This window comes from Ischnura elegans, chromosome X, assembly GCF_921293095.1.
Source record: "Ischnura elegans chromosome X, ioIscEleg1.1, whole genome shotgun sequence".
NCBI classification, from domain to species: domain Eukaryota; kingdom Metazoa; phylum Arthropoda; class Insecta; order Odonata; family Coenagrionidae; genus Ischnura; species Ischnura elegans.
The window spans coordinates 109,006,270-109,019,937 of record NC_060259.1 but is presented as its reverse complement, the minus strand read 5'-3'; the positions used below and the strand labels follow the sequence as shown (position 1 = coordinate 109,019,937).

General features: G+C 40.8%; 1 protein-coding gene across 1 annotated transcript in view; it reads left to right on the top strand.

Moving 5' to 3' along the window:
* Window positions 1-408: 408 nt before the first annotated feature.
* Window positions 409-13,668, top strand: part of LOC124170489 (acetylcholinesterase-like) — a 57,373-nt gene continuing 44,113 nt past the window's right edge. Inside the window, exon 1 of the mRNA XM_046549236.1 lies at window positions 409-620. Coding sequence (XP_046405192.1) covers window positions 432-620 — 189 coding nt within the window. The 5' untranslated portion in view covers window positions 409-431. The remainder of the gene's footprint in view (window positions 621-13,668) is intronic.

Sequence of the window (13,668 nt, the reverse complement as noted above, 5' to 3'; positions counted from 1 at the left end):
AAAGGCTAGGAGAGAATTGGTAGCCAAATATCTCTATCGCACACTTTTTTTTCTTTCTTTGAAACGGTTGATGAGCGAATTGCGTGCGTATATTGAGGCGGTTGCGGGGTAGTACGTAGTATGTCGAGGGATTCCCGTAGCGCGCTCCTGCCACCAGCTGTTTGCAGACCATCGGCCACGTCCTCATTATTCGCGCGTGGTAATGTGTCGAAAACAATCCTTTTCACGCGTGTATTGTTATTATCATTGTTAATCTCAAATCGTTTCGACAGGTAAGGTCACATCAAAGCGTTATCAAGGAAGAGCGTAGCGCACACAATTATTTCGGAATCGATATCAGTGCGCTAATCCAAGATATGCATCTCTTGTCGGTTGGGCAACGCGGGCCGTATAAGAGAAGGCGAAAGGGGACGGCGCCCATCCATCGCAACATGCTCCGAGTGGTGGTACTTGCTGCGCTGTGCGTGTGGCGGCTGAGCGAAGCCGGCCCCGTGGTCTCCATCGCGGGCCTCGGCAACGTCGAGGGCGTGTTGACCGCCTCCGTGGACGGCGGACATCCCATCTCCTCCTTCCTGGGAATACCCTATGGCAGCCCGCCCACCGGAGACCAACGCTTCAAGGTACGACCCATGCTTCGCTTTTGTGATCGACCCACATTCATCTATGATGTGATGATGATGTGCTCATAGGATCACTTATTTTGCCTATCACCCTTTGTGCCAACAATGAACGGTGGCTCCAGATGCGATCGACGCTCTGGCGAATCGTAACCTTTCCGAGGGTTTCACGCATTCGCCTGCATCACCTCTTCTCTGGACGATACACTCCGATGCCGTCAATGACTGCCTCGATTATGGAAAATCGACCGTTGGAATTCCACATTCAGGAAATTTATTTCCTGAATATGGAATAGTTATTGCCTTCGAGAGGCATACACTTTGCAGTGAAGTTTTCTCGGGTTTCGCACCGGGTCAGCTCCTCCATTTCTCCTTCCAACGTTTCGACGGACAACGACGGACAACAACAACGGTCGATCCAGGAATCCAAATTTCTGAATTCCTGGATCCCTGATGACGATGGGCGAGTTGTCCGTCGAAACATTGGAAGGATAAATGGAGGAGCTGACCCGGTGCGAAACTCGAGAAAACTTCACTGCAATTATTCGCCGGGGGAAAAAACAAAAATTATAGGCATACATTTTAATAGTATACTTAAGGTTTACCTACCATAAGAAAAAGTGAGAGATCAATACTGAGAAAAATTAGGCATTCAGTCGGTGATAACGTAAGCTTAGTGACTATCCGATTTTATGGAGATAACTTTTTGTCTCATTATAAGATACCGTTGTACCTCAGCGTCAACGCTTCCGCGAACTGAAGGACGGCCATACGATCGAAGGAACTAGGATCACGTGACTTTCGAGTGAGTGACGTCATCCCCACAACTTCGAACTGAGACCACCTTTCATAACCCGGCTCGATGCCATTTGGAGCATACCTCAGCATAAAATTCGATAATTGAGCACGCAGCCAAATTGAGAAGACGACTTTCATCATTATCGTGTTTAAAGGACTTCAGGCAAATGTAGGGATATCGCTGCAGTAAAAATATTGCTACTACTAATTTAAGAATCACATAGCATTTCATATCAGGTTAATGACGAAAAATGAAGTCATCATCCGCAAGTCCTAAACATAAATCACGAAGCCTATTTGAAGTGTATTTGGGTAACAAGTTATAGTCGATACATACGCTCAACGGAATTGCGTGAAATGGTTCATAATGGCTACCAGTGCGCACGCGAAAAATTAGCGGAATTAATTAATTTAAAAGAACTAAGGGTTGTAAAGAAGCAATTTATTTATATAAACGATCGAAAGCGTTAAAAACCAATGCTTACCTATCATAATAACGAAAACCTCATGGTTTCAGTTTTCCGCATTGGCATTATTTTCGTGGGCCAAGCTACCAATGCGCCGAAAACGCTGAAAGGATAAAAGACATTTCTTTGGCATTCTTTCAGCCCTCGTGGCGGAAGTAGCTTATCTACGATAGATTCCGGGAGAAAGGGAGCATATGAATATCGAAATGGAGGAATATATCATCGAATAGCACATGTTACCGACAGTGTGATTAGGACTAGGGACTAGTCCTACCACATTGCAGGCATTACACAATTATCATCCTGAGGTGGAGTTGCGAACAAGATTATGATAACACGCGGTTACCGTACTAAACTAACCTTCGGGTTGAAGCACTGAGTGATATTACCTTATAAATGTTAGCAAAAACAGTCTCCTTAACTCCACTTCTATAAAGCGGATGAGAAAGTACAAGAGAGGTGCTATTTCGCGCTCGTCCGGCCACACCTTGAATATGGAGCGAGCATATGGGATTCGGCGCAGAAAGACTTTATCGGTGAACTGATTAAAATACAAAGGAAAGATGCACATTTCGTCAAAAACTGTTACGAGAGTACGGAGAGCGTTACACAGATGTTAAACGAATGAAGCTGAGAGCCACTGGAGACTCAGAGGCTGTGCGCTAGGCTTAAATTGCTTGAGAAATTGAGGATATATGTGTTTCAGAGCGTCACGCAATTCATCATATTGGAGCCTCACTGTATTTTCAGGTCCAACATATACGATAAATTAAAAGACATATTTTGTCTAACGGATGCGTATGGGAAGTAGTTTTTTCCCGAACAGTAAAGGACACTAATAAACGCTAAGCGGAACTTCGTTCGAGCATTTAATTTTTACTTGCGAACAGCTGGTGTCGTAACATCCCCTGTCACAGGCCCTTAGAGATGCCTTGCAGGGTAGTATGTACATGAAATCAAAGTAGCACTTGCTCGTTCATATAGTGTGACCATGGTCTTCTTCGAGAGAAACGCTGATACGCGAATCAACATAGAAAGAATACGAGAAACCATCAACCATGCTTACTCATGCAAATTCTATGTATCAATAAATTTTCAAGACCCTATAATCGAACGTGCATTCTCCATATGCCATGCAGCGAGTGAAAAATTGCGATGCCCATTTCTTCAAAATAGATGCAATAGAAGTGTATGATCTACAAATCTATCCAAGAGATTTCATAAGGTGCAAATGTGATTGGAATGGTCATAACGACGTCAGAAAGTGTTTGCCGCATTAGTATAAACATTCAGCACATATGCAGGACTGGATCAGAATATGCCAACGTGATTGATTTGATATAATTTTCCTAATATCATTGTATCGATGGGATTTCCGTTCTTAATACTCAAGTGTAAAGGCTGTGATACTATTGTGGACTTGCATATCGCCCTATACCACGGAATACGGAAAAAATTATCAATTCGAAGTGTTGAGAAAGAGCAGTATATTATCGGTTTTTACACCGATTCTCTAAGATATGATAAAAGCAAATCATCCCGTTATCTAACGCACGTATCTGTTCTTCTGTAACATAATAGTGCTTAAAAATACGCACGATCATCTAGTAAAAAGTAGTTGGTACTGAATTATGAGGAAACATCGTACCTTCTAAAATGATGATATTTTGACTTTTTTTTACAATTTACTAGTATGATTATTTGACTAAAAGGTGAAGTTTAAAGAATGTATAGATTAGGTATTTGTCAAAATTTGCATTTTTCTTATTTTCAGTGAGTTTACACGGGAAGAAATACAGGGAAACGTTTTCAAATTTGAGATGGAGACAAAGGCGGGCGAGGGTCGACTTCGCATGCCTTGAAAAGGGCATAGCCGGATAAAGAGGGTGAAAAGTCCCCCCTCCCGGATTTTTCCCGTACTTGGGGTATGCGATTTGGGATCAAATAGGACAAACCTCCCCACATTTCCATCCCGCTATGTGCCCACCAGGGCCGGCTAGATCGAAAATACGACTTTCACTCTTTTTTAATATCTCGGTCAAGAAGGCATATTTTTAAATGCGGTTTGCGGCATTTGAAACCTTATTTAATGGAGCAGATTTCAAATTGTTTTCAAGAACTTTGAGCGAGACAAGAAGATATGGCGTTGATTTGAAAATTTCTAACGCATGTTTTATAAAAATTTGTTTGAGAGAGCCAAAAAGAATAAACGTTTTCTGGAGGTGTTTTTTAATACCTTTCGGCTGGCGTATTGAAAAAATAATTTTAGGTGGTGGAGCATCGCGAAAAATGCGATTAAAAATATGCGATTTGTGCCATTTGGCTCTATGCTCTGGCCCTCCATAACACCCCTTTTTAATTATTATCATAGTATTCTACCGAGTAAGGCGCCCACCACAGGGACAGAATTGTATGCATACTGGTGCCGAAAATGGCTTCTCTGCCCTTAAAAACGCCCGAGTATGCTAAAAAGAATTTCCCGGCCTCCAACCCCCTCCGTCACTCCTTTCAAACGTTAGAATTGGTTTGATTTTACCGTAATAAACGTATCATGAGAATTTATTGAACTTTTTCAATGTCCTCCTTATCAGATATAAATTCATTGAAATTACCTCACCTATGCTAAAGCATTGGGATTAAATCATAAGTTAATGATAGCTGTTTGCTGAAATGAAAAAAATAATGTGTTTCAACTTTTTTCCAGTTGGCATACAAATAAAAAAAATCTGGTGAACAGTATCTAGCCAAACAGATGAATTTTCGGTGAATTTTCACTATTCAATTTTATATTGACTCCAGGATGTCAATAAAAATCTGTCTTGAAAGGTTATTCGTCGTCCTCTGACTATTCATTGATACATATTATTATATTGTCCGTCAAAACAATTGTTGTTAAAATCACGGCTGGTCTTGCGATTTTTATTGGTACTGCCCATTGGATAAATAATAAATTGTTGCTGCTATATGAGCGCAACATCGTATTCTTCTATTTCCATTACCACAATCACAGCAATATGTCAATATGCTGCCTCATACGATGCCATTCGCTGTAAGTATTCTAAATAAAAATTATAGTTCGTCGTATTTCAATAATATTTTTCCTTAATATTACCATTAACCAACCCGTCTTAATTTTGCCACGAATTACAATTGATTCAATTCTTTAGTCGTTAACTGAGATCGCTTGCCTTTCAACGTTGGCATCAGCACACTGAACTCTAAATCATCTTCTAAATATGACACAACATCCCGAAATCCTCTCTCCAGAATCAAAATGTCACCCTTTTTCATGAAACTTTTCATTGGATATGCCGATTGCAAGATTGATTTTAGAGAATCGGCATCATTTTGATTGGCCAAAAAAGGTCCGGGCATATAAACCACAACCCATCAAGGGTAAAAATAGGGAATGTTTACAAAGGGGAACTAGTACTGTTCATGTTTCCGGTTTGCAGCATAAAAGAAAAACTATCAGCCCTTGAGTGACTGACCTAACATCCGAATTTCTCGTCGACGTTACTCAGTTACTTGGTCCCATGAAAAACCAATAAAAGTTTGCGGACAATCAGTTCTCTGGAAAATGAAAGTCACAAAGTTTCGCCGTCAAACTGCGGTTAGATAAATCAGCGACTTTGTTCACAAATAGACGAATTTTAGAAACATGCAAGGAAATACTTATGCAATAGATACGGAATTGGTAATTGAATAGGTAAAAACCGCTTATCATGTAGATAATCTTTACAGACACATTTTTGAAAGGAATGATCAACCTCCTCTCACCTGCAGTCTAGAGTCTACGGTAATAGGATCGAGATAATTTATAGCGGTATATCCACAAATGAAACAACACTTGTGCGAAGATACAACGCGGGGAAAACTCAAATCGAGCTCATTTTCTTAATCTATATTCTTAAATTCCGGCAGTTTTTGGAGGCCCTGAAGCCATTTTCGGCACCAGTGTCCATACAATTCTGTCCCTGTGTGGGCACCTTAATCGCTGTAATACCATAATAATAATTAAAAAGGGGTGTTATGGAGGGCCAGAGCATAGAGCCAAATGGCACAAATCGCATATTTTTAATCGCATTTTTCGCGATGTTCCTCCACCTAAAAATTACGTTTTCAATGCGCCAGCCGAAAGATATTAAAAAACACCTCCAGAAAACGTTTATTCTTTTTGGCCCTCTCAAACATATTTTATAAAACATGCGTTAGAAATTTTCAAATCAACGCCATATCTTCTTGTCTCGCTCAAAGTTCTTGAGAACAATTGGGAATCTGCTCCATTAAATAAGGTTTCAAATGCCGCATACCGCATTAAAAAATATGCCTTCTTGACCGAGATATTAAAAAAAGAGTGAAAATCGATCCAGCCGGCCCTGGTGGGCCTCTAGCGGGCTGGAAATATGGGGAGGTTTGTCCCATTTGATCCCAAATCGCATACCCCAAGTACGGGAAAAATCCGGGAGGGAGGACTTTTCACCCTCTTTATCCGGCTATGCCCTTTCAGAGTGATAGGTTGTTTGAGTAACGTACGTCACTGATCGTGATGAGCACCTGAGCACGTGAGCACCTGACGTGAGGGGTTGGTGCATTCAGTCATCTTCGATTGCTCAGAAGGAAGTTCCGCTTCTCTGTCCCATGGGCGTACCCAGCGAGGGGCAGGAGGGTGCAGCTGCCCCCCCTAGAAGCAAAAATCACAAATGCCTAAAAGGAAAATGATATTTTTTCAAGCAAATAATTTTAAAAACTAATAACGAGTTGTTACAGTTTCCTTAAAATGTTGATTTCATTCACCTTTTCCATGCTTAAATCTTACACAACCTACAACTTCAACAACCATGGCTTCCCCCCCCTAATGTTGATCCTGGGTACGCCCTTGCTCTGTCCCTCACAAACATTGCCACTCTGCACTCATGCCTCACCTCGCATGCCCTCCATAAAGGCCGTTTTACACGGTACACGGAATTGCGCAGGTTAGACCTGCATTAATTTCTAAAATGGCGTGGAATTGCGCGAATACATGAACGAAATTAGAACAGGGGCTATTTTGCCGTCTCGCATCCACGCATTCTCGCATGTGTTCTAGCAATTCACCGCTTTACACGACGCAATTTTGATTGCTCCTTCACACGTACGTCAGACTGCGCAATTCCGTGTACCGTGTAAAACGGCCTTAAGAACCTGTGACATATTTTAAGTGAAGCCTTACTGGAGTAACACATCATTTATTTTACCTTTCCCACATTCCAGAGGTATACTTTGCATGAAATGCTATGCAAAGTTTCCTCTCCACGGATAGAAATGGTCCTCAAAGACAGACACAACGCTCACAACAATTATGTAATAGAGCGAATTCGATGAATTCAGCATTCCATGATTAATCATAAATTGGCGCACTGAATCGATATCAGTGCGCTAATGTGCAAAATTTACATTCCAAGGCTACATTTTTTCACAAAATTTCATGAATGTACATTTAGGAGGCGTTATTCAAGCTGCCCAGTACGATAACATTCATTAATCGCTGTCAAGTTTATGTCATTCTGAACAGACCACACATGAGCACCTCTGTCGTAATTTTAATAGCATACCTATCTTGTGATCGCGAAATATTGCGATTGCAAATCGGGAAATAGAAGTCTTACAACGAAGAGATTTACTTGAAATCAACTCATACCCATAAAAAAATCATCACCTTGGGATCTCGACTACTTCAAAAGCTTTTAACTTCCGCATTATATTTTTTGTATTCCATTTGCTTTTTGTTTCACCGGCAACTTCAAAAGAGGAGCTTCATAGAACGATTTTTTTATGGAACAACGTAGATTGCTGGTCGGCCTGAACTCTTCAGTTGCTTGAGTCGAGGACATGATGAACGGAAAGAGCGAGCGGGTCTATCTAAATTTATCGAAAGGCACCTGACATTACTTCGTTTTTTCACTGGACCTAGCCCGAGGTGTAAAGTAACCGACGCGTCGGTTACTTTACACCTCGTGCTAGTGGTCGCGACGGGCCGCACTGGGCGCCGGTCTAGAGGATCGGACTTCCAGATAAGGCTTCGAATCTACTGACTGTGAGCAAAAATTTCAGAAAAGAAATAAAGGAAGAAAAAATGCAATGGCACAAATTGATACGCTCGCAACATAACACGGGCCAACGACATAAGGCGAAAACCGCCACTCGTGTGTATATGTCGATCAGAGTTGCTTCAAACACTTCAAAACTTGAGGTCAATTTAGCGCTCGAAAATTTTTAGCGCTCTTTCGCACGTTTTCCCTTCGTAACTTTTTTTAAGGCATTGAGAGGAGTAATGTATAAAGGTTCGGTGCAGGATCAGAGCCAGAAACTTCCTACGGGGAGTGCTTGAGAAGTAAACGCGTTGCCCGTATTAATGTTGCGTAGTCAACGCGTGCGCATCGGAAAATCATACATTTCATTATGTTAGCTTTATATTACGTATGCATTAAGATGAAAGCTAAAGTCATAAGTCTTTATTGGCAGACATCATGAAATGTAACTATCTCGAAAAATGGAGTGTGAGAGGGTAGGTGGCCCTGGGCTTAGTTGCTCCTTAGCAGATGCCTCTCCGGTAGTCGCCACAAAGGAAAACATCTCGTGGGTGGCTGCAGCCCCCAAAGCCTGCAAAGGCAAACTTTTGGAAAAAATTTGCATACTTCATGCAATATCAGCAACACAGGTGAAATTTTTTTGTAAAATAAAAATGTGCCTAAACTTTATCGGTAAATCGGTATCGGACCTCATGTATTTTAAAGGCATTTTAGTGGCATTTATATTGAATAAATTCATTAAATCAGAGAAAAATAAATTTCAAAAGACGGAATTACAATATAGTTCTGCACAAGTGGTCTTAAAATAAGTGTTTTTTACTCAACTGAACACTTTTTTAAAAATTTCTAAATGATTCCACCGTGTCCGTACATTTATTTGTCGCACCTGAGCAACTATACTTTGCTATGTTCTGATTATATTGGTGAGGATAGCTCCAAAACTGCTTTCAAAAAACAAGTTCTAATGGATACGTTGCTGCCATATGCAGGCTTGTACGGAATTCCGGCCCATAGTTTTCAAGACTTGGAAAAGTTATGTTTAACAGCTTCAAAATTATCTAAATGAAGTTGATATTCTTGTGCTAAAATGTGGTTGATTAAAAACAACGGGAACCCAAGGGCCCCTGGCACCAAGAACCCAAAATGAGTTTTCGGGACTTGAAACTATAACACTACTGCAAACCGTGAGATTGAATCGTCATTGGACTGAAATTTCGTTTGTTTTGACGCATCTATGAGCGGTTGAGAGAGATGGTCCCGCGAAGTACGATCGCCCCCTCCAGTGCGCTACCCCGCACCGCGGTAGTACCCAACTGGGGGCGCGTTCCGTAATTCACTGGCAGTACTGCTACTGCTGCTGCAAAACGGAACGGAAAACAGCACCGCCACTGTAAGCAAAGCAGTGATTTCGGAACGGTCAACAGTAGCTGCCGTGATAATTTCGCGGGAAATAATGAATCGTGCAAATGCCACTTTCAAAGTAAATTCAATATATAAGTTGTAAGCATGAAACTTCGACATTGATGTATTGCAGCCTAAAGAAATATTTTAAAATATCCATTGCAATCGAGGAGAGTCACGTAAGACCTTTAAAATTAAAAGTACTTCAATCTCAGGTTGAAAAATGCCTTCCATTGTTAGGTTTTCAGTGCGTAAACATTATCAAGAACAATTTACAAGGCACCGATGCAGGATTTAATTAGCTGTCCCTCAATATTCATGATTGAAGAAAAGTTAAAGGCAATATACGCTTTACTACACATTATATTTCGTACTTCATGGACTAACGCAAAATAAGCGAGTATGCTGAAACTTAAGCAGACGAAAACATGGGTACAGTTGTAAGGTTATAGAAGAATGCCAAGGGAGACGAATTTCCAACGTACAGTTAAAATTGCGTGTGCCACTACCTAGAATATGCTTACACATTAAACGGTATGGCATAGAATAAGGAAGTTGCATCTCATTGACGATAGAAATTAAGAAAGTTTATGCATACATTTCTGTAACACATGATACACATACATGCGTGGAAAACGTAATTTTAATTATAGTTTCTAGCGTTGAAGTTTTGGGGGATTACTTCTTAACGTTAACGAGTCTTAACGAGTTAACGAGACATTATTCAAGACACCATCGGTTAATCACACGAAATTAGCAAACCAAATATTTCATACAGGCATACAGAAATTCATTCGCGCACAACACTGGCCATTTTCACATCCAATATATATTTATGAGTGGAAGTTATTTCTCTCAGTTTACTTGAATATATTCTGAATTATGTCCATTATATTTCATTTACTTGCGTACTATACCACGTTTAGCGTACTATTTGTATTGTATGTGTTTTACAAGGCGATTTCAGTGTTCCAAAAACAGGTGAACATCGGCTTCCGTCTGCTTACTGCCGCTGCTCCTGCCCACGGCAAGAGGCTTTTCTTGAGCCGTAGCCTACGTTATTCATATAACGTAGGCTACGGTATAGCACCTTCATTCTTGGCAATTTTTTAGGAATTGTCAGCAAGAACAATGCCAAATAGAGTCACGATTTACCGTCGTTTTAACACTTTTTCACAAAAATCATATTCCATTAGGCTTTAAAGATTACTTGGGTAATTTAAGACCTGAATTATCTTCGTCAAAAGTAAGACAACATCGTTATATTTCTATTTTCCACTGTAAATAGAATGTATCCAGAAACGATGGGATACAATTAACTTTGACTGGACCAATAATTCAAAGAGAAGACGGCAAAGCAGCCTGATTTACCATCAGCCCCCAAAAAATCAAATTTTTCGGTTGCTGAACACTTCACGAACCCTACTTTTAATAAGCAGATATTCGAGCTTTTCAGTCACTAGAAGTAGATATTATACATGCATATAACATTTCATTACCCTTTCCACTTATTCTTTAGTGGCTGTGAAGAGATAACTCAGGCATTTATTATAATTTGCATCTTCTCGCGCGCGCAATGACTATACGAAAACACACCGCCAAGTTAAAATTTTACCGCCAATCGTCTGCTTTACTGCCGCTACTGCTGCTCTCGGCTTGCAGTAGCCGCACTAGGGCGTAGTCCAGTACAAGCTCCCAGTGCTCCGAAGCGCTGGAAGCGAGTCTTTGCGTGGTCCAGTAGAAGCTACAAAAGCTCCCGTAGCGTTCTCGTACGTCACGCATGACGTCACTATATTCGCTTCTCTCTCGCTACAAACGCTCCCAAGAAATAGGTAGGGCGGCTGGAGCGAACCGGTTTTCAGCGCGAATTTGAACGGGAAGGAAGGCAAAAGAAAATGGTGTTCATAACAATTGTGGACCTGGCCGGCAATAATATGACCATATGGAGTTGATGGAAGAAGTCGCTAAGAGAGCTTGGATAGTAAATGCTAAAAACAAATGGTTAAAGAACTATTCGGGGGATATTACGGTGAGGCAAATGGCTGTAACTCAATGGTTTCACAATTCAGAGTCGCCACGGGCCAGATCGGGGAAGAAATTGAGCGGCAAGACCAAGATATCTTATAAAATTTGTTGTTGTGATAATTAATTATATATAATATTATTTAATTATTAGTGGTTTAAGCTTGAGCTAGCGAGAAGGGGAGATAGAAAATGGCTATTCGAAATTAATAAGACATGTAGTGAGTGAACTTTCCGGTCGAAGCATTAATTCCGTCCGTTACATATAAGAATTATGTTAATTTTGTAAGTTATATTGATTTATTTGTTATTTAGATCAATTATTAGTTATTTGAACTTGATATTGCGTGAAATTGAGATAGAATATGACTTCTTAGGTTAGGGTACGTGAACTTCTAGTTAAAGCATTCCGTTTGTTGCTTTTTGGCGGCCAACCTAGGTTTTCTTCAAGCTTTCCCCATGAAGATTGTATTCTCTGTTAAATGATGATATCTTCCTCTAATCTTCAACTGAAGTTTAATCAATTATTGATGTTCGGTTGTATTTTACTTATGTAATTTTCTTAAGGTCAGGTTGACACGCATTGCATTTATGCTTAAGGCTCGTTGTTGACGAGATTGGTTCAAGTGTAGGACTGCTTTTGAGACTATCATACAATGTCATGAGTGCAATTGATAAATCGTATAAAGGACACTCCACTTAAGGCCTTTTTACACCTACATAAATCCGTACAAGTCTAAATGTATGAACGCGAGAAAGAACACGAAATGTACCGTACGGTTGCGTTGTTGCACGTTAAGTGGTTTCACGTACGTAACCACTCAACTTGTGCAAATGCATGATCGACAAATTTAACCTATTTTAGCTAGGTTCAAACATTCGTACATGTTCCGTTTCGGTCCACAAAAATAATTCACGCAAATAGGCATTAACTTGTACCTGTATCGTTTATACGCAGGCTTTTAGGTGAGTTAAGTTAATTAGGCTTATTTTTCGTTTAATTGAAATTTCTCTAATAAGGTATTTAATCAGTCTTATCTTCTTTAATATGTATCATATGATCTGCTCTTCATAGTTTAAGTTTATCACCTTGTTGTTAGAGGATTTGCAAACCAGTGGGTAAAATCTTCAGGACAAGCATCGGTCTGCTGTGGTGCCCGATCATGGTATCCAATGAAGATCTAATATTAAATAGATTTCTTGTGGTGTATCCCATGGTCATATTCTTTTTGTCATTTATATTACAGACCTCTCTAACAAGCTAAGTAAAGTACAAGGGGCTATAACAATCCCTAATTCAGACGATCTAATATCCGAGCAGACGATACTAGTAAAACAAACGACTAACAAATGCTACAATCGCTCCAGCCGTGATCCAGTAGGGTAGCACTGGGAGCGATAGGAGCGAAAGTGGACCACGAATCTGTAGCGTCTGTAGCGGGAGCACTTGGGAGCATTGGGAGCGTGTACTGGACTACGCCCCTAGAGTCCACCGTAGGGAACGTCATCAAATGACTGACGTCATCCGTTACTGCACCGTGCTGCCAGTTGATTTCGGAACGGTTTGGCAGCACTGGCAGTACTGCCAGTGAATTTCGGAACGCGCCCTAAGGCCCCCACTACGTACTTCCGCTGCGACACACTTCCCCTCAACCCCCTCAACGGGAATGAATGCTCTCAGTGGACATGTGCACGCTTGGATTGCAGAATTGGACGAGAGTTTTCTCTGGCGTCGTTATTGCCGCGTGAATGACGAGATAGCGTGCGGCGAACAAGTTGTACGCGTCGCGAATGGTATTGCCGGAGCCTTGCTAGATACCCAGCGCAGCGGTGGGCAGGGGGTGCGGCTGAGCCTGGCTTGGGTGCGAGAAGCTACAGACAATCCCAACAGCGCATTTCAGCGATCACAACGACTCGTAAAATATATACTGGCGACTCTTTACTACGAAACATGCTGAAGTCTCGCTAACGCCTCCCTTTCACACGAGCGTTGAAATCATATGGAAAAACTATTTTGAGTACGTGAGAGTCAAAGCTGAGTAATTCGCGTGTGTGGTAAGGTACACACTATGATATTTACCGTAACTGAGACCAGCGTTGAATCTGTGTGGTGTTTAATTAAATTTCCACAGTTCAAAACTATTTTATTATGTTCGTATTACAGACAAACTCAGATATAACGTCAATGTTGGATTTTCAAAATCAAATAAACAGCGTAGCATCCAAGTATCCAAAAAGAAACTTGATTGTAGGTGGAGATTTCAACGTACCTTCTATAGATTGGGAGACTTA